We start from the raw sequence: 20,454 nt of genomic DNA on the forward strand, positions 1-20,454 counted from the left end.
TTCACATTTATTCAGAAATAGTTGTTTGAAATACTTAGGACTGGATTGTGCTCTCTAAATATGTAAAAACTTAAATACAATAAGTAAATCCATTAAATATATAGATACACAATATATATTAATAAATAAAGAAATACACAGGATCCAGTTATAAACACACAAGGACAAAATCAATATGAAAATCCTAACTAGAGCCTCATGTGTCGCATCAGTGTGAGACTGGATAGGTGCAAAATCACACACTGGATGACACTAAAGGAAAAAAGAAACACTGTTTTGTTTTGTTTTCTTAACTAAAACAACAGATGTTTTGAGCTAACTAACCGCATTATGCCTATGTCTATTTTAGACAGAAATCATCACTCGTCACCCGTCAGCAAGCTGTTAGAGGTGGGTTCTCTAAATTCTTTTTTCATCTCTCTTTCCACCTCCTTCCCTCTCTCTCTTTCTAAGTTGGCCTGCGTATCTAAGGTTGTAGTATCCAAGGTGGCCAACCCGACTGCTGTACTGTCCTGACAGAACCCTCTCTGACCTCTACTCCCTCGGCTCCCTCTACTGCCTCTACTCTTCCGTGAGGAATCTTTCTTCACACGCTCCCCAGACGACTGACTGGTAGCTGTGCTTCTTCTCCCCCAGCTGTGAATATAAGAGAGAGTGACGCTTCCACGATACCCTGCATGTGTGGAATATACAGAGACAGAGACAGAAACGTGAAGAAATATAGACAGAAAAATAAATTTTTTGAAAACATAAGTATGGACAGACAGATAGATAGATAGATAGATAGATAGACAGACAGAAAGATAGATAGATAGACAGACAGACAGAAAGATAGATAGATAGACAGACAGACAGACAGACATACAGATAGATAGATAGATAGATAGATAGATAGATAGATAGATAGATAGATAGATAGATAGATAGATAGATGATAGATAGTTAGACAGACAGACAGACAGACATAAAGATAGATAGACAGACAGACAGACAGACAGACAGACAGACAGACAGACAGACAGACAGATAGATAGATAGATAGATAGATAGATAGATAGATAGATAGATAGATAGATAGATAGATAGATAGATAGATAGATAGACAGACAGACAGATAGATGGTTAGACAGACAGACAGACAGACAGACAGACAGACAGAGAGATAGATAGATAGATAGATAGATAGATAGATAGATAGATAGATAGATAGATAGATAGATAGATAGATAGATAGATAGATAGATAGATAGATAGATAGTTAGTTAGACAGACAGACAGACAGACAGACAGACATAAAGATAGCCAGACAGACAGACAGACAGACGGATAGATAGACAGACAGACAGACAGAGAGATAGATAGATAGATAGTTAGACAGACAGACAGACAGACAGACAGACATAAAGATAGATAGACAGACAGACAGACAGACAGATAGATAGACAGACAGACAGACAGAGAGATAGATAGATAGATAGTTAGACAGACAGACAGACAGACAGACAGACATAAAGATAGATAGACAGATAGACAGACAGACAGACAGACAGACAGACAGACAGACAGACAGACAGACAGAGAGATAGATAGATAGATAGATAGTTAGACAGACAGACAGACAGACATAAAGATAGATAGATAGACAGACAGACAGACAGACAGACAGACAGACAGACAGACAGATAGACAGATAGATAGATAGATAGATAGATAGACATATAGACAGACAGACAGACAGATAGATAGTTAGACAGACAGACAGACAGACAGACAGACAGACAGACAGAGAGATAGATAGATAGATAGTTAGACAGACAGATAGATAGTTAGACAGACAGACAGACAGACAGAGAGAGAGATAGATAGATAGATAGACAGACAGACAGACAGATAGATAGTTAGACAGACAGACAGACAGACAGACAGACAGAGAGATAGATAGATAGATAGATAGATAGACAGACAGACAGAAAGATAGATAGACAGATAGACAGACAGACAGACAGACAGAGAGATAGATAGATAGATAGTTAGACAGACAGACAGACAGACATACAGATAGATAGATAGATAGATAGATAGATAGATAGATATAGACAGCCAGCCAGACAGACAGACAGATGATAGATAGATAGATAAGATAGATAGATAGATAGATAGATAGATAGATAGATAGATAGATAGATAGATAGATAGATAGATAGATAGATAGATAGATAGATAGATAGATAGATAGATAGATAGATAGATCCTGACCATCAGAATCACTGCCATCTGTGCTCCTTGTTCTCCTCCTCTCTCCATCTTTTCCTCTCAGACACAGGAGATCATAGACGTCCTCCCTGAAGTCACGGTTCATGATCTGATAGATGAAGGGGTTTATCATGCAGTGTGACTTGGCTAAAATAGCCGGAATGAGTGAGACCTCTGGCTTCAGGATGGACACAAGATGTGATTGATGTCCATTCATTCCTCCATGTGCAGAACCCACAGTTGAACTTGTTCCATGATGCCCTACTGAATGATGGGAATGATCAGAAGTCATATTCCTCCAGGAGCCAAAAGCATCCCCGAAGTGTTCTGAAGAGGTCCAGTTAATGAGGAAGGGAAAACCAAAGACGTCAGACAACCCTCCGCCATGGCCGACCCCTGCTGCTGACATTCCACCCGCGAGAACGGTCCCTCCGTCTTCTCCAGTGTGCTCCTCTCTAGCAGTCAGAGCGGAGTAGAGAGAAACGATCGCATAGGGAGTCCAGGCAATCAGAAATGAGGAACACACCACTGCTGCTATCTGCAACGAAACATTTCAGGAACTGTGTGATACAAGAAGAAAATGATAGTAGTGTGGAAGTAACAGCAGGGCAACCATTGTCTTATTTTGATTATTTCATTCATTTTTTTATGTTTATTTTCTATTTAGTCTGGGTTTTGTCCAATGTTACTTAATTATTATTTTTTTTTTCTAGATTGATTCATTTTAAAAACCCTTAAAAGTATCAAGTGTGCAAACACCCTAAGTTATCCCATGTTAAAAGTCATTGTGTCTGAGAAGTGAGTCTTTTCCAAAGGTATAATGGGTGATCAATCAGAGCTGGTACCTTTGTCAGCCGGAGATCTTTGCTGTTGTGAGTGACATTGGATGAAGGGATTGAAGCCAATATGCGACCAGACCGATACACCTGAAATCACACAACACTGTAGCAACACTTCAATTCATCTTAATAGATCGTTAACATCATCCACAGAGTAAACCAAAATGATTTTTAGTGTCTTGGCTTTAAGTGTCATTATTAATTCTAATGTTTCTCACCTTGATGAGTATAGCGAGGTATGAAGTGATGATAGTGATGGTGGGAACTCCAAAGCAGAGTGACATGATCAGGTAAATATAGACTCTATCTTTGAGTGAAGACTTCATTCTCCACCTGTGGCCATAGGAAACAATGCATGAATACAGCAACATCTGTGATGTGTGGCTGTTCCAGTGGTTTGCGGGTAAAATAACATTCAGCTGCTTGAAAGTGAACGCTATACTTGTCCCTTGAGAATGCACTCTGAAAACACCAACTAATCTTTGGGGAATTGGTTAGCAACTCATTTACAAGTGTTACTAATGGTTACGGTTCATTACCAGTTTATGGTGCAGCTGGTTCCAAACGGTTCCGGGCCGTAACTACCAAAGCCAACCACAGGTAGTGAGGCCCAGAATAATGTATAGATCCATACCAGAGCCACAGACAGAGAGGCATGTTTTCTCTCAATCCACTGACCTGAGACAAAGGAACAAGTACATTAGTTAACATCTAAAAGCTTACCTGATGGCTCCATAGTTGCTGGGCAGGACTGAAATATACTAGCCGGGTATTATTATATCAGCTGTCACAGCCTGATTCTGTTAGCTGAGAGAGATATATGTAGTCCATCAGAATTGGAAATCTATGCTGTGCACTGGATATGCATAAATGACAACTATTATCTCTGATCTTGTGCAATGACATACTATACTTTCAAGTAGGAAGGCAAACTGTAATTATGGAAATAATGCAATACATTTCTTCAATCACAAACCAGCTTGAGTGATCTCATTTTCTCAGCACATGCTTTGTTCTCTCTTTGCTTGAGAAAAAATAAGTGCTGTTGAATGATTTTGTGAGAAATTTACAACAAATTTTTTTTTGAGATTTAAAAAGTTTTTTTATGTCTGATTTTTTAAAGCAGGCAGTTTTTTTATCATTTTAATTTAATTTAATTTAATTTAATTTAATTTAATTTAATTTAATTTAATTTAATTTAATTTAATTTAATTTAATTTAATTTAATTTAATTTTCTGTGCAGAGATCCTGGAAACCTGGGCAGTGAAACATATTTCATATTTCATTCATCTGCATATTTCATTTCAGTAAAGTACTTGAAACTCATTCTTGACTAAGCTGATCAAAATGATTTAGTTCATTTAATATAATTACAATGTAGATTCCACTTATCAGAAAAATTATTCAGCAATATTAATGCTATGTACTAAGGCAATGATATTATTTCTTTGATATGTGCTCTTATTTGAGAAACACAGGGGTTAAAGGGTAAAATGCTTCAGGAAAAGGGGTATCAGATTTTGGGGAAATTGATTTCCCTCAGTGATAGTGCTAATTATTTGTCCAACAAGAATAACCAAATTCTGTACTTTCATCAGCAGCACCTGATGGAAATGAATGATTGGGTAGGCCTATATTTTAACTAACTTGCAAGTATCATCTACATATAAAATAATAAAATAAAACAACAACAATTCAGTGGATAAAAATTACCATATTGAAAGCTACAGATCTTGAAGCAGCGGTCGAGGGAGATAAGGCAGGTAGTGATGAGAGACCCAACGCCAAAAACAAAGCCCTGAAACCCGTACCACATACATCCTGTTTCCCCGAAAATCCATGCATGCGACATACTAAGAGAGACAAATAGAGAGAAAGAGAGAGAGAGAGAGAGAAAAAAAAAACCAGTTCAGAGCAGAAGCAAAATACTGAGCACAGCAATATATATATATATTACATTTGGCTTTTTGGTTTCTGAACTTGTATGTATATATATATATATACATACAAGTTCAGAAACCAAATAGCCAAGAGTGATGATTTTTATATAGCTTTATACCTTCTGACCCAAGATGTTAGAGGCCCAAGATATTTATGTTCTTTTTTATGATCTTCTTTTTCACAAATCATCCTCCATCTGAGGGCATGTTTTGGTGGTTTGTGGGTAAAAAATAATACTTTCAGCTACATAAAAGTGAAACCCTTTTAGCCCCTTGAGAATGCACTCTCAATACCATGAAACATATAGTGGCTTGATATTTCAAATGATTTTTGCTTTCTTTTTTTCCAAAAATCTATTTCTGTCCTTATAAGAGCATGAATTTTAAATAAATAAATAAATAAATAAAGCAAAACTGATTCAAGAGCACATCTAAAGTATTTTGACCAAATGCCTGTTAAATTTTAAATCCCCTCTAAAGTCAAATCAGATCTATAATATACCCTGCGTTTATGTTCTGCATTATGTAATATCATCATCAATGGTTTATACTCGGACTGCCAATCTTCTTTCTTAACCAACACAATCCTCTGGTCTTAACAAACACTCACAAACTCCAGAAGATCTGCAGGGATAATCACAAGAGCGACTGATGCATGCTATGTCATAGACTAATATAAGCTTAAAGAGAGCTTTTATAACTTGTAATGTACACTGGCATGCCAAGTAAACTTAGTATAACCCTTCAAAATACATGTTAAGAATCACGCTGTATCTAAAGCAGCCGCAGTCAGTGCAGTGGTGGTACCTTGAGATGATGATGCATGGCGCCCCCAGCAGGCTGTAGCCAAAATCACAAACGGCCAGATTGATGGTCATCAGCTCGTGCGCTCTGAGCTTCTTTCTCCTCTGTCCGTAAACTAACAACACCAGCCCATTCCCAAACACCGACACCGCACCTGGGATAGACAGAGAGAGTTATAGATCATAGTGCCAAGCGTCATCTAACACAACCAAAAGTTGTATTAAAAATTGTATTCATTATTTTTAAAAATAAATGGCTAATATAAATATAGACAGTGTTACTCACTTTTGCATTTACTTAAAAGTGTTAAATTATATATAATAGATAATAGACAGACTAAATCCAGAAGAACTGTGGCAACGTCTCCAACATGCTTCAATAAACCCACTGTTAAAAGTTTTAGGCACTTGCTGTAAAATGAGGATGCTGTCAAAAATAATGTCATAAATAGGTTTTCTTTATCAATTAACTTCTATTAACTAAATTAAATCAACATTTGGTGTGACCATTCTTTGTGTTTAAAGCAGTTTTTGACTGGATGATGATGAGGTCAGATGTCTGTGTGCAGCGCTGGCTGTTGTCAGACTCCTTGCTTGTGCAAACAAACATCTCACTGGATTATTACAATTAATGGCAAAATTAATGTTTGGAAATGTAAACTGATATTTCCTACTGACACACTACATCAAAAGATAGAAATAGCTGACTTAAAACTATTTTTAGCTGGTGAATATACTAATGATCTAATCATTTTGGCCACTGTATATCACTATAAATCAAATATTAAATGTAAAATCTTAATATTAAAAATATATGACAATGCATGTAATTTTGCAGTATTGCTTTTAAAAGTAAAATGTATACGTATTTTAAATAACAAGATAAATTGTAGTCATTCAAATTAAATAACAGTTGTTGTAAGCATTCTTTGCAGTAAGCTCAAAAGTATTGTAAGTGAGTTAAAAGTATTGACTGATTGCTTAGTTTTTAGTTTGGTTGAAAACAATATATATATTCCACCATAAATTACACAGTAGGCCTTTTAACTTTTAAAAACTTACTGCAAATTACATGTGTTGTAATTTTTAATGGGGCAATACCTGTACTTTATTACAGTAAGATTTTTAATATATGTATATGCTGTAAACATATTTTTATAACTCTTACTGTATTACATTACATGTATTGCCCCAGTAAAAATGACAGTAGCCTACATGTAATTTAATTGTAAGGTGTTTTTCTGTTTTATTTTATTTATTTATTTTTTTTAGAGCAATTTATGCTCTATATCCAATAACTTTTTTTTTTTTTTTGCAGGGAGCTAAAATATTGATTTGGTAAAACACACCGATGCATATGAGCACCTCTTGCTGCACTGCAGTTTTTAAATTACTCTGTAATAGCAGTTGTATTTATTGTGCAAATCAGCACAGAAGTGTATTGATTGTACAGAACAAGTGTCTTTTGATTGCATAGGTTCTTATTGCAGTTCAAGTCTTGACTGAATGAATACAGCAGACTCCCATGAAAAAAACAACAACAACAACAACTTGATATATGTTGAGTTTTACTTCTTAATAATGCATCTCTTAATCAAAAGCATTTTCAGTAGTGGTCTTTCTAATTTTGGACCCCACTGAACTCCACTATATATTAAACAATAATAATTTCATAAAAGACTAATAACTGACCTGCGATGATGAGTAAGATGGCTATGCTGAGGTCAGTGGATGAAGAGAGCTGTGAGTGGAAGGCATGAGGGATGGAGGACGGGACAGAGATAGACCCCATCCACGAGCCATTCATTCTCTTAGATATTTACTAATAACAGGGAGACAGACAGAAAGGAAAAGAGAAAGACTGAGACATAATGATGCTGCTATACCCAGAGAAAAAAAAAACTATAAAATATTGGACTTACATGAAATTCCAACTTATATGGGGAAAAAACACATCTGCATAAGTACAATTCAGCTTTAAATGAGAATGTCAAATGAAATATTGTCACAGAGGCACATCTGAGCAAAGAACAAAGTGAAAGTTTTTCACTCACCTTCCTCTGTCAGTCCACCTCTTCTGTGTCTTTTCAGTCTGCCACTGTCTCTTAATCTCAAAGTGAAATGCTTGCTTTTCAGTCTTAAGCCTCTTTTGTTCCTGTTGCTCTCTGTTTATACGGGAGGAGCGAATCAATTCAGCTTTGGTCAGTCTGCCAGAGGACCATCAGGATTCATGCACACTAACCCTCCCATCCTTTCGAACTCCCACCTCCCTCTTTATGCACACCTCTACCTTCCTCTCATCCCTTTTTTGCACTCCTAACACTTCACCTATGTGGATAGAGGACAGTTGAAGTTAGATTTTAAGTTAGACAAATGATGATGTTTTAGTGTGATGAACAAATGGTTTAGCAGACAGCACTCGTTGGTGCTATAAGATTAATAAAGCACAGTAATCTGTGTTTAAGAGAAAGAGGTGGAGGTCAGTGTTGTATACGGAAGAGTAAATGTGCAACCGCTATCTGAACTACACAACTAAAGTCTCTTAATCCTCCGTCCTCATTCTTCTCAACAGAATTGAACAGCTTTAAAGTGCATGCATAAACACACATACAGTAAATGCACAAGGACAAGCTGTGCCATAAATCTAATGTTTTAAGGCTAAACCATGAGTCATATGCAACACTGATTTTGTTATAAGATGATAGTTTGGAACCTAACGTCATAAACAGCATTTTAAGATTGCATTATTTTAGAAAATGTCAACTCTATTGTTATGCACTTTTGAGTGATAAAGTCTATATCCTTTTATTGTTTTTTGTTTTTTTCTGTTAACCCCCTATTTTAGGTGTGAAAAGCCCTAATTAGTCAAATTACATCACTGTTCATGAGAATATGAGACAATACTTTGATAGTCCACTTTAGACATTCTACCATAAGTAACTTTGCAAATTCTTGTCAGCTACCAGTCATATTAGACTATCTGCGGAATATCTGCTAATACTTTTTTTTTGATGGTCCGCCAATAGAGATTTATACAAAGTAGGAAACTTCGCAAGTACATGTCATCTTTTTCTGCTAACCCTTACCTAAAAGTCTACTTTTTAACTTTTCTAATGAAAGTTATTTGACATGCAGTTGCCAAGTCACTTATAGTTGGTAGCATGTCTAAAGTGGACTATCAAAATAAAGTGCAACCACATATGATTTGATTTCCAGGAAAGTTTATGTTAGACACGATCTGCTAGTAATAGCTGTTTTCAGTTAAATACAGTGTCCCTTTGAAACTCATCTAAGCACTCTGTTGCATTCTCTTTTGCTCCCTGACTCACTCTTTTAGTTCAATACTCAGTCCATTTGTGGATCGGGGGTAGTTTTCCATGAATAATGCACCCTGACATAGACATGCCATTATTTCAGCTGATGGGCCTTTATGAAATATGTCTATCAATGTTATTGATGTGCAAGTCAGAAGACCAGTGGACATATTTCAACATTAATGCACTGCATTAGCAAGGCACAGATTTACCAATGATATTTATAAACCTTATTAATGTTCGAATTTACACCAGCACACAAGCAGCTTAAAACTTGCCCTGTCTCTGGGTAATTCATATGTTTCCAGAATTCTGTTCTCTAGGCTTTAGTTTTTATAGGACATAAGACATGGGAACCTCAGTAGACTTTTCCAAACATTACTCTAAATAGCGATAACTATAAAAATAACCACAGCAATAACTCTTTCACACCAACAAATGATAACACTTTATAAGTATAGGCTGAATTTTGGGTGCCTGTAACTGGAGTTCTATTACTGGATTCTGATTGGTGGTGAAAACACAGCGGTGTTGCAGACTTCCCTACTTTCATGGAACTTTATTAAAGAACTAACTTTATAGTTTGATTAAACCAGCCCTCAAATGTTTTCCTTAAGCACTGATACGGTGACTGTAGAAAGCACATGATCATTTACTTAGACAAGCTTATTCCAAAAAAATAAACACATTTCACACTAAGTGCAGGTTGTGTTAATTTTTAGTGTAAGCCACTTATCTACAATACACACTTAAACCCAATATAAAAATACACTTATACCATGCATTGTGTTCATTACTCATTTAGTGTATGAATTTCATATTTCATTATGTCTCCACCCAACACTAACTTCCCTACCCCTGGTAGAATCTCCACCCCAATAACTGCTGGTGCAGCACTTCTGTCCCGAAACTGTGGTGATTCATAACCCCTGTACTTATTAGTCATAAACGTTGACAGTTAAGTGCATGAAGCATCTAACAGTTAAGAACCCATTTGAAATTCACTTTTGCTTTGTGGAACATTTCAGTGTGCACACATTAACCACACCACTTCTAAAATTAGAATAGTGCACACGTAAATTAATATTAATAACAGAACTGACAATGAAACTACATCAACTTAAACTGAATTAAGTTGTATAAGGACACTAACTTACCATGGAAACGGACCAAAACACTAGTTTACCTTAAAAACTATTTCCAATTTTAAGACTAGTCCGACCCAAATATGTCACTAGATATAAATAAAAACACATACTTTCCATTTCTCACAAACAGAGGACTTTATTCTGTCACAGGTTGTTATTAGACAGAAAAGCCTTTGAAGTCAACATCCATTTTAAACCTCACAAAACAGAACAGAGTATTTTCATATAAAAATAACATTGGTCTTCAAATCAAGCATGTAATTTCCTTCCAGGCATGTGGTGCAAACATCCAACCAGATGGCAGAACGGTGGGTCGTGCATCAAAACCACAGAAAAAGGGGGACACATTTACTCCTTGGAGGCCATGTGTGCCATCAGGTCACATACACGGTTGCTGTAACCAAACTCATTGTCATACCTATAGGAAGGAAAAGAATGAATTGGTGTCATTCAAAACTACACAAGTCTCAAACTTGTCTTTCAAGTGGAGTTGGAAATATTGTAGTTCGGGTTGAGCAAAAGAATGACCAAGTGAAGTCATTTACAAGGGGAAACTCCAAATTCTAGATGACACAGTTGTGGAGTTGTGGCTTTTAGGAGGAAGGGGAAGCAGGATCTTACCATGTGACTAGCTTGACAAAGTGATCATTGAGGGCAATGCCAGCACCGGCATCAAAGATGGATGAACGCACATCCCCATTGAAGTCAGTGGATACCACCTGCACACAGCAGGAAGTTATAAAACAATATGCTGAAAAACCCTGGGTCACAACACTGACAAAACTCAATGTGCAAACCTGGTCCTCTGTGTATCCCAGAATGCCTTTCATGGGTCCATCAGCCGCAGCCTTAACCACTTTCTTGATATCATCATACTTGGCCTGCAGTTGGCAGAAGAGAGATGAAAAGCAAACAGGTCAGTCAATTCACCTACACTGCACCCAGAGGTACGCAGAATGAATCAGTCCTGCTGTAGGCAAATCAGAGTTCATTCAACTGAAGCCACTTTATGCAGGTCTGCAAATAAACTCACAGGTTTCTCAAGACGGACCGTCAGATCCACCACAGACACATTGGGGGTGGGGACACGGAAGGCCATACCAGTAAGCTTGCTGAAATAAGCAACAAGCATCAGAGTATGTTTGGAAAGCAGAAGCAAAAATGCAACAAGTTCCCAAGCATAACATTCCACTTTTGAGTAAATACAGTAGTCAACATTTGAAGTGGATCAAAACCTTTCAAAGTTGTCCTAAGACAAGAACGCATGTTTTAGGAAAACTGAACTCTAACATTTAAAACGGCATGCTTTTCACAAAAGATTTAACACAAATCTGGGAAATGAATGGAACTACAATCCAACAGTTGTGTTACTGACCCATTGAGCTCAGGAATGACTTTGCCCACAGCCTTGGCAGCCCCAGTGGAGGCTGGGATAATGTTCTGACTGGCACCGCGACCATCCCTCCACAGTTTTCCTGAGGGCCCGTCCACGGTCTTCTGTGTAGCTGTGATAGCATGAACGGTGCTCTGAAAAAGGGGAAGTGGGAGACAGTTAACGTTCTGAGAAAGATTATAAAACCAAAGCTCTATGTGCATCTCGTTTATTTGTATCAACTGATGCATTTCAATAAAAACCAAGTGTACGGCTTGATAAGGAGAAGTGGAACAGAAATTGTTTGACGCATCATGTCAGGTTTCAATCAATTTTAGTTTGAAAGGCTTTTTGGCGAGATTGGAAAGGCGGTTTAATCTTACCATAAGACCTTCAATGATGACAAAGTTATCATGGATGACCTTGGCCAAGGGAGCCAAGCAGTTGGTGGTGCAGGAGGCATTGCTAGTAAACAGACAGGTGGAATCAGTCGCAAAAAGGGAATCATTGGAATGAAATGCAGGGATTTTATTTAAGTGGAGGAGAAAAATGTTTGGGCTTAGCATGCTTGAGTTTTACTGTTTGCTTTAGTACACCCCCTACAGGATATTAGCCATGATTGCATATCTCTGCAGCACAACAATATAAAATACCCAAGTTAAAAAAAATTAAATAAAAATATTATTATTATTATTATTATTATTATTATTATTATTATTATTATTATTAATAATAATTAAAAACGTAAAATTAATGAATTTAAATTCAATTGAAATATTTAATTGATAAAGTTTCTATACGTAATTCAAGTGTAATTTGTAGTGTTGATTAAGATCAAATTGACAAGTTACTTAACCAAAAAAAAAAAAAAAAAAAATAAAAAAATAAAAAAAAAACAAAAGCAACAAAAATGTGATTGGAATTAAGAACAATTTAATAAGCTGATATTTCATGGTTTAAATTTTATTAATTTAAATAAATTAATTGGCTATTCCTTCTGGTCACAAAAAGTTTGTCAATTTAACACGTTCCATACAAATGTATATCCTTACCTGACAACTTTAAGGGAATTATCATATTTCTCATGGTTGACACCCATGACAAACATGGGGGCATCTGCACTGGGGGCAGAGATGATGACTCTCTTGGCACCACCCTTAAGGTGAGCCTAGCAAGAGAGAGCAAAGGTTCAGACACAGGAAATGCACACGTTTATGACTGATATAATGACAGACTACATACAGACGCCTTCTCAATGGTGGTGAAAACACCAGTAGACTCCACAACATACTGAGCCCCTGCATCACCCCATTTAATGTTGGCTGGATCCCTCCTGTGTGGACACAGATGGAGAGGTCATAAGAGCACATCTCAATGTGTAGCAGTGAAAACATGTAATATTTGTAGGAAACTCACTCGCTGAAGACGGTGATAGCTTGACCGTCAATGACCAGCTTGCCGCCTTCAGCCTTAACCTCACCCTTGTACTTTCCATGGGTGGAGTCATACTTGAACATGTAAACCTGTGAAGAGACAAAGGGAAGTCAGATTTAAGGAAAAAAAAACAAAAAAAAAAAAAAAAAAAAAAAAAACTTAAGTTAGAGTTGCATTAAAGTTTAAGGAAATTCAGCCCACCATCACTCAGAAGGAAACCAAAATTAGGAACTTGCCATGTAATCAAGGTCAATGAATGGGTCATTGATGGCCACAATCTCTACTTTCTTGGACTGGAAAGCAGCACGGGTCACCAGACGCCCAATGCGGCCGAATCTGAGTTAAAAAATAAATAAATATATAAATAATGGTTCAGCAGATTTCTGAAGGACCAGGTGACACTGAAGGCTGGAGTAATGGTTACTTAGGAGTAAAAACGCTTTTGGAATCTAATACAAAAGTTATGCATTGTAATTTTACTTTACTACAGTTTTAAAACTCAAAATGGGTGGGCGTGCGCACAAAAAAAAAAAAAAAAAAAAAAAAAAAAAAAAAAAAAAACATTTCCAGTCATGCACAAGAGCAACTAACACCTACAGTAAATTCCTAGTCGCACCCACTAGATGGCACTCAAGTTCTATTTCTGAACAAGTACAAAACCACTTCCTGTCCTCATGATCCCTGTGATTGGGCCCACTTGTGACCTACCAGTAACCCGATAGCTAGTGAGTAGCTTTACATCGAACCAAATCCAACCCTTCAATATGTGCTAGAGAAAATAAAGCAAAACCCTTAAGAATAGTTTAGTTCGGTTTAGTTATATGGTACTACCAAAGCATGTGAGAGTTTGCTAGAGCTTCATTAGGGCTGCCCTTTGCCATTCAGACTGTGATAAAGAATTTCTGTATGCCTTCAGCTGTCATTGTGAGCTATTTTGGTGCCTATAACACTAGCACTGCTCACAAGAGATAAAAGGCAGGACTGACTCCATGAAAGAAATCCTCTTCCATTGCAACACTTTCAGCTATCCATTAAATCAATATACCAAAGGAAAGTGGAGAGCACAGTACAAACTGCTGCAAACTGATAAGAAATACTGATATGGTGAAGGTACAACAATTTCAAAACATTTGCATCAAGTTTGTTAAGATTGAGAAACAGGCCAAAGGTAGAAAGTTCTGTAGATATAACGCTCCTGGTAAATGGGGTTGACCGTTTAACCAGTGGAGTTAGCTTAAATCTTCATGATACTCAAGTTCAAGTGGCATGTAATAATGGTCTATAGAAAGGAACGACACATACACCTTTTTGAAAAAGTACACTTGTGCATTTCTCAAAAATAAATCTGCAGTTACTGAAACGTACTTTAAAATAACACACTTAAGTGTAAACTGAATTCTTACATTAGTTAGCAACAAGTTAATGTATTATAGCTTAAATTTGTTAAATGAAATTAGTAGAAGTCATCTGATCCACTTTAAGGTCATAATTACCAAGTTTGGAATATGGTTAAAGCAAACAAATACTTAAATTAAAATACACTTTTTAAATTCAACTATTCTCAAATATATTTAGCGAAGTTGCAATTTAGTACATTTAAAATATACTAAAATTGGTATAAAAACAAAACTTTAAAATGTGCTCTAGTACTACTCAAGTGTACTTGAAAGCCCAAAAGATAACCATGACAAACATGACTTTATACACTAAAGAAAATTAAAAAAAAAAAAAAAAACCACTAGACTTATTGTAAAATATTCAGGTCTACATGTGCATGCATGAACGATGCATGTGCCCTGTACATGTCGCTTAAGGATCACATTTCCAGTTGCATAACTCTATAAGCTTTGGAAAGGTCACAGCTGGTGCGGAGGGTCTCCCATTGCAGAGACAGCCCAGCCAGTGAGAGACTTCAGCTGATTGCTGGGATTTGTATCTGTGAGGGCTTACCCGTTGATACCAACTTTAACCATGATGCCTGATTTGGTCTTGTCCTCTGGGAAAAGAAAACCGAAAACATCCAATTATTTGACTACATTGCGTCAGTCATTATTGGATCAAGCACAAAGTACAGCTTGTGAACGTGCAAAGCTGTTATCTAGAGATGAACAGAGTGTATAAGTTTAGCTCATATCCGTTTAAACTTACGTTCAAGGTATTACAACTCAAGTTCAAGCATTTGCCTTTTATAGGCCTAAAACTTTACATAAAGTCGTTATATAGATCTGAACAAACTGCTTTCATGCAGCACTGTCACAATAACCTCTCCCACACTTTCAGCTGTGTATTCCATGCATATGTATTTAAAGATTTAATTAATAACTTCAGTAAAGGACCTTTCATCGGTATTATGAACTCTGACAAGAAAATAACTCGCTACATGTTATAAATCGTGTATGAATAGTAATTTACCGTTTGTGAGAAGCCTCTGTCCGTGCTGACACTTGGTGTGAGTAGACAGATGACGAGCATGAGGTTAATTTATATCTGGTGCGGCGGCGTTGACCACGCCCCCTTGGACTTTAGGCCATAATTACCACGCCCCCTTAGAATGTCAAGGTCGTATTGGGGAAAAATTGGATGAAACAACTGCATCACTTAAATAATAACAAAAGAATCCAGCTAAAGGACGCTTTTTTAACTTTTCTATTAAACATTTTATATAACTACTGACATTTAAAGTTTTCTATTGTTCCTTTTGGAAATCAGCAGTGCATACAATCAAGCTTAATGTTTTTATTTAAGGGCCATGCATTTGTTCAGTAAGCGCTTTAGTAATAATTAGTGCATTTCAACAGTCTTTTAAAAATTCATCTGTTGGCATGAGAAATGCTTCATATACAGTATACATTATTAATGATCTAAGTGCCAACACAAAGTCTGGAGGTTCATTCCTAAATAAAGGAAACCAGACAGTCAGAGACTTCCTGAGCTCACAACTCTGTGCAGTTACTCCACATTTTTGCAAGTGTACTTATCCGGGTAAAAAGACATTTTGGTTAAAATGTGCTTGCTAATGGTATTCTCTTAAAAGAAAATTTGATTTGAACATGTCTCTCCACTCTGACCTTCTAACAGTAACTGGCCCAGATCGAGAGCGGGATGAAGCAGGGGATCAAATCGCCCTCATCGTGAGTGTGTGACATTTACAGGAAAGACCATGACCCTTCTCTTTCACCCTGCCATTCCAGCATCCCACAGTCCTGGGAAATCCAATGCCTTTGTACCTGCACAATCTCTAACCAGAGCATGCGTATATGCTTGCACATCTGCATGCAAGTCAATGCATGATAATCAAATGCAAAAGCAGACAAATGGTTGAAGAAACTGGTTAGGGATTACACTGGTTTCCTATTTTAAGGTGTTGTCCACCTAAAAATGACAATTCTGTCATCATTTAGTCACATTTAAGTTGTTCTAAGCCTGTATGACTGACTTTCTTTTGCTGAACACAACAGATATTTGTGGGTAACCAAACAGTTTCTGGGACCCATTGACTTCCCTAATATTTTTCCCCCATACTATAGAAGTCAATGGCGACAAGCAACCTTTTGGTTACCCACATTCTTCAAACTATCTTTTTTGTGTGTGTGTGTTTAACTGAAGAAAGAAACTCTTACAGGTTTGAAAACAAGTAAATGATGACAGAAATTTCACTTTTGGGTGAACTGTCCCTTTAAAACAAGCACAGTCCTTTTGAGAGTGACAGGGTAGATTAATTGCTTAGTTTCTAAATTACTGTAGTGAATTTAATCACAAAGTACACTTGATTTATCACATTATAATCTTTCTGTTGTCCATCAAATTAAACCTTGGTGTTAATTATTTAAATGTAGTTGACTCGTTGTCTCATGTCTGCAATTAATCACAGGACTACACTAGTAATTTACACCAACATAGTCCAGGAGATTAGGTGCTCCATCATTGCAAAAAAAAAAAAAAAAAAAAAAAAAAAAAATTCATGCTTTATAGCAATTAAGCTGTCAAAAGTGCAATGTTCTAATGTTCCATAGTAAATCTGCACTTTTGTTGCAAGATATGATTTTACAAAACTACATACTTGTTCTGTTTTTTTCTTTGCATTGAATTATTCTTGTCCTTTTATTTAAACCTATGCTGTTACATATCATCTGAGTTTGCACTGCAGACAATTTTGGACTGCCGTGACTGCTGCCAACCTGACCTTTTGGCTTCTTTTGATAGTTCTGAGGTCACAGAGATGAAGAGAAGGCCAAAGTAAGCTTGTCACAGGATATTGAAGGGTGTAACAGTTTTAAAAATGCCATCTCACTCTTTAATCATCATAACATCTGTATGAAATGGGGTAACTGTAATGTATATACGTCTAGGTGCATGTAATATTAACTTCTAAATAATTCTTCTCATTTAAACAGACTGAAAGCACTCAGTAACAGCCCCTCAGAATAGTGTATGTCTGCTCCCCAGCCAGCAGAGAGAATGTGTTGGACCTTTGCCAGGGTCGGACTAAAAATACTCAAACACTCGAAGGCTGACCCCACACCCTTTCCACTGCAGCTTGTGCTCCTGTGGAGTGACCTGCACAATCCACTTCACCCTGTTACGATTGACTCACATGATTCAGACAGAATCAGACAGGCTTCTGAATGTAACCCTGACAAACTCAAACAGCACGTCTGTCACGTCACATTGCCATGTTCACTCCGGATTCTTCAGCTGGAAGATTTGCGGACCGGTTTTTCTTGTGTTGAACTCTGCTGATGAGTAGCTGTTTGTTTAAACTCTGTTCTCCCGTGTGGATCATTCTTCACTAGCTCTGTTAGCTGGTATGTGAGGGTGTTATATATTAACTATAAAGTGGCATAGCTGTAGAGCTCAGAGTCCAGGATCCTGTGGTGTCTGAAGTGCAGACTGCCCAGACAAATCTAGTCCTATCTTAGGACATAGTGCTATCTTGTGGTCAGAATAAAATAATGCATTCAAGCTGATTTTCATTATTTTAGGTTTGCAGCTTATACAAATGTGTTACGATGGGCAAATATATGGATGTAATAATAGGAAACAGTTGCAGAAAATTGGATGGTGACTCCAAGATAGGCCTGAAGTTTGATTTTGGTTTTATCAGAGTTAGGAAATGTTCCTTTAAAGAACCACTTCTGAACCAGGAGACCGGGAACCAATAGGGGCTTCTGAATGACTTAAAATGATTAAGATTAATTTATTGTAAAATAATCTAACTAACAAAGTGTAAACTGAGTATTTTTTGTTTATTGTTTGTATTTTATAAAATTTTTTACATTTCATTGCAAAATGTAATTATAATGATTATGAACTGTTGTTTTATTAACTATTATGCAATTGTGGTTAATTCATTAAATATTTTGACACTTCTAGTTTCTGTTGATTAAAAAAAGTTTGAAAACAAGTGTTTTTAGTAGGAATATATCGATTATATAAGGAGCCTTCGGATATTTTGTAATGCAGTGGAAGGCATTCAAGTCAAAAGGTTCAGAACCACTGCTTTATAGTGATATTTAACTCATTAAAAAATAAGTTACTCACAATCATGTCAGTTATTTATAAGATTGTTTACTTTTTTTTTCTATACAGTTAAAGTGTATAGTGACCATGGCTTAATTATGTAAACATAAGTTGTTTGGACTACTTTTATGGTACTTTATAGTCACTTTCACTGTAATGCAAAAAGTATCTTAAGATATTATACATAACATTTTCTGTGTTATGATCTCTATGAAGAATTTCAGTCAGGTTTCAGGCCCCACCATAGCACAGAAACTGCACTTGTTAAAATTACAAATTGCTTCTTGCGTCAGACCAAGGCTGCATCTCATTGCTAGTTTTACTTGATCTTAGTAATGCGTTCGACACCATAGATCATGGCATACTCATAGATTGATTACAAAACTATACGGGTATTCAAGGTCAGGCTTTAAGATGGTTTGTTCCAACCTGTCCGATTGCTACCACTTTATGTATTTAAACGGGGAGTCATCTCATTTATCACCAGTAAAGTATGGAGTGCCACAAGGATCTGTTCTAGGTCCTATGCTATTTTCAATATACATGTTGCCCCTTGGTAATATTATTAGAAAATGCAGGATTAGTTTCCACTGTTATGCTGATAAAACTCTTAACAAGACCAGATGAAACTTCTAAATTATCTAAGCAAACAGAGTGTGTTAAAAATGTAAAAGATTGGATGACATTTTTTTCTCCTATTAAATTTGGATAATACAGAGATAACTTACTGGACCAAAAAACAGTACAAAGAATATATTGGATTGCAATTTGCAACTAGATGTACTGTTACTTCCTCTACAGTCAAAAATCTGGGTGTTATATTAGACAGCATCTTGTCAAAATCATATTTCCCATGTAACAAAAACAGCATTCTTCCATCTTAGAAACATTGCCAAGCTATGAAACATCTGTTATCTGTTTCTGATGCAGAAAAGCTAGTTCATGCATTCATGACCTCTAGACTGGACTCTTGTAATGCACTGCTAGCTGGTTGTCCTGCATCTTCAATAAACAAGCTACAGGTAGTCCAAAATGCAGTGGCTAGAGTCCTTACCAGGTCAAGAAAATATTATTGTTTTACCCCAATTTTACAGTCTCTGCACTCGCTACCTATTAAGTTCTGTATCAGTTACGAAATATTATTACTTGCAGTACCTATAAGGAACTTAATGGTTTAGCTCCTGTGCACCTAAATAGCCTTATACCACGCTACAATCCATCACACTCCCTAAGGTCACAAAACGCTGGACCTTTGGTAGTAGCTAGGATAGCAAAGTCCACTAAAGGAGGTAGAGTTTTTTCGCATTTGGCTCCCAAACTCTGGAATAACCTTTCTGATAGTGTTCGGGGTTCACACACACTCTCTCTGTTTAAATCTAGATTATAGACACATCTCTTTGACCACGCATTCAAATAATGCATCTCATAATCTTGTACTGCAGTTTTATCTGATCAAATGCGCATTATTACTCTTTAGCTTGGGTTAAACAAATCGATTTTGCTTGGTTGGAACAGCAGCTACATTAATAATGTCTCTATTTGTTTCTCTCTTTTTGCCACGGGTGGTAACTAGAATTTGCACAAGCTTCAGTCTGGATCCAGAACACCTGAGAAGAGACAACAACATACCAAATTTTGCTTTTTGATTGCAGCATATAATAATTGCTGTTAATTGTGTTCATCATCTGTTTGATTACGTCTTTAATTGATTTTTCCGTACATTTCTGCCATATGTACATTAACTGACAGCCACCACTGATAAGCTACTACTAAATACATTGTAGAAACTTAAAATAAGTTGCTTTGCAATGATTTGTTTTGTGAAAAGCA

At 36.6% G+C, this 20,454-nt stretch overlaps 2 protein-coding genes across 3 annotated transcripts; both read right to left on the reverse strand.

Annotated features, from left to right (window-relative positions):
- Nucleotides 1–11: 11 nt before the first annotated feature.
- On the reverse strand, nt 12–8,498 carry LOC109057777 (chemokine-like receptor 1). Of its 2 annotated transcripts, XM_042740745.1 has the most exons (9): nt 7,891–8,498; nt 7,529–7,658; nt 5,841–5,991; nt 4,807–4,946; nt 3,632–3,770; nt 3,311–3,425; nt 3,099–3,179; nt 2,257–2,791; nt 12–673 (listed from the first exon to the last, which is right to left on the reverse strand). In XM_042740745.1, exons 2-9 carry the CDS (start codon nt 7,641–7,643, stop codon nt 360–362), a joined length of 1,590 nt encoding a protein of 529 aa, XP_042596679.1. In that variant the 5' UTR covers nt 7,644–7,658; nt 7,891–8,498; the 3' UTR covers nt 12–359. The 2 variants fall into 2 exon arrangements, with proteins under 2 accessions (XP_042596679.1, XP_042596678.1); XM_042740744.1 differs by having other exon boundaries at nt 7,529–8,498.
- A 1,916-nt stretch (nt 8,499–10,414) lies between these two features.
- Nucleotides 10,415–15,659, reverse strand: gapdh (glyceraldehyde-3-phosphate dehydrogenase). Its single transcript, XM_042740752.1, has 12 exons — nt 15,517–15,659; nt 15,055–15,100; nt 13,341–13,440; nt 13,087–13,193; nt 12,913–13,003; nt 12,723–12,838; nt 12,054–12,135; nt 11,674–11,825; nt 11,332–11,410; nt 11,096–11,179; nt 10,920–11,017; nt 10,415–10,716 (listed from the first exon to the last, which is right to left on the reverse strand). The coding sequence occupies exons 2-12, from the start codon at nt 15,075–15,077 to the stop codon at nt 10,647–10,649; spliced, it is 1,002 nt and encodes a 333-aa protein (XP_042596686.1). The 5' UTR covers nt 15,078–15,100; nt 15,517–15,659; the 3' UTR covers nt 10,415–10,646.
- Nucleotides 15,660–20,454: the final 4,795 nt, after the last annotated feature.

This window comes from Cyprinus carpio, chromosome B16, assembly GCF_018340385.1.
Source record: "Cyprinus carpio isolate SPL01 chromosome B16, ASM1834038v1, whole genome shotgun sequence".
Classification (NCBI taxonomy): Eukaryota; Metazoa; Chordata; class Actinopteri; order Cypriniformes; family Cyprinidae; genus Cyprinus; species Cyprinus carpio.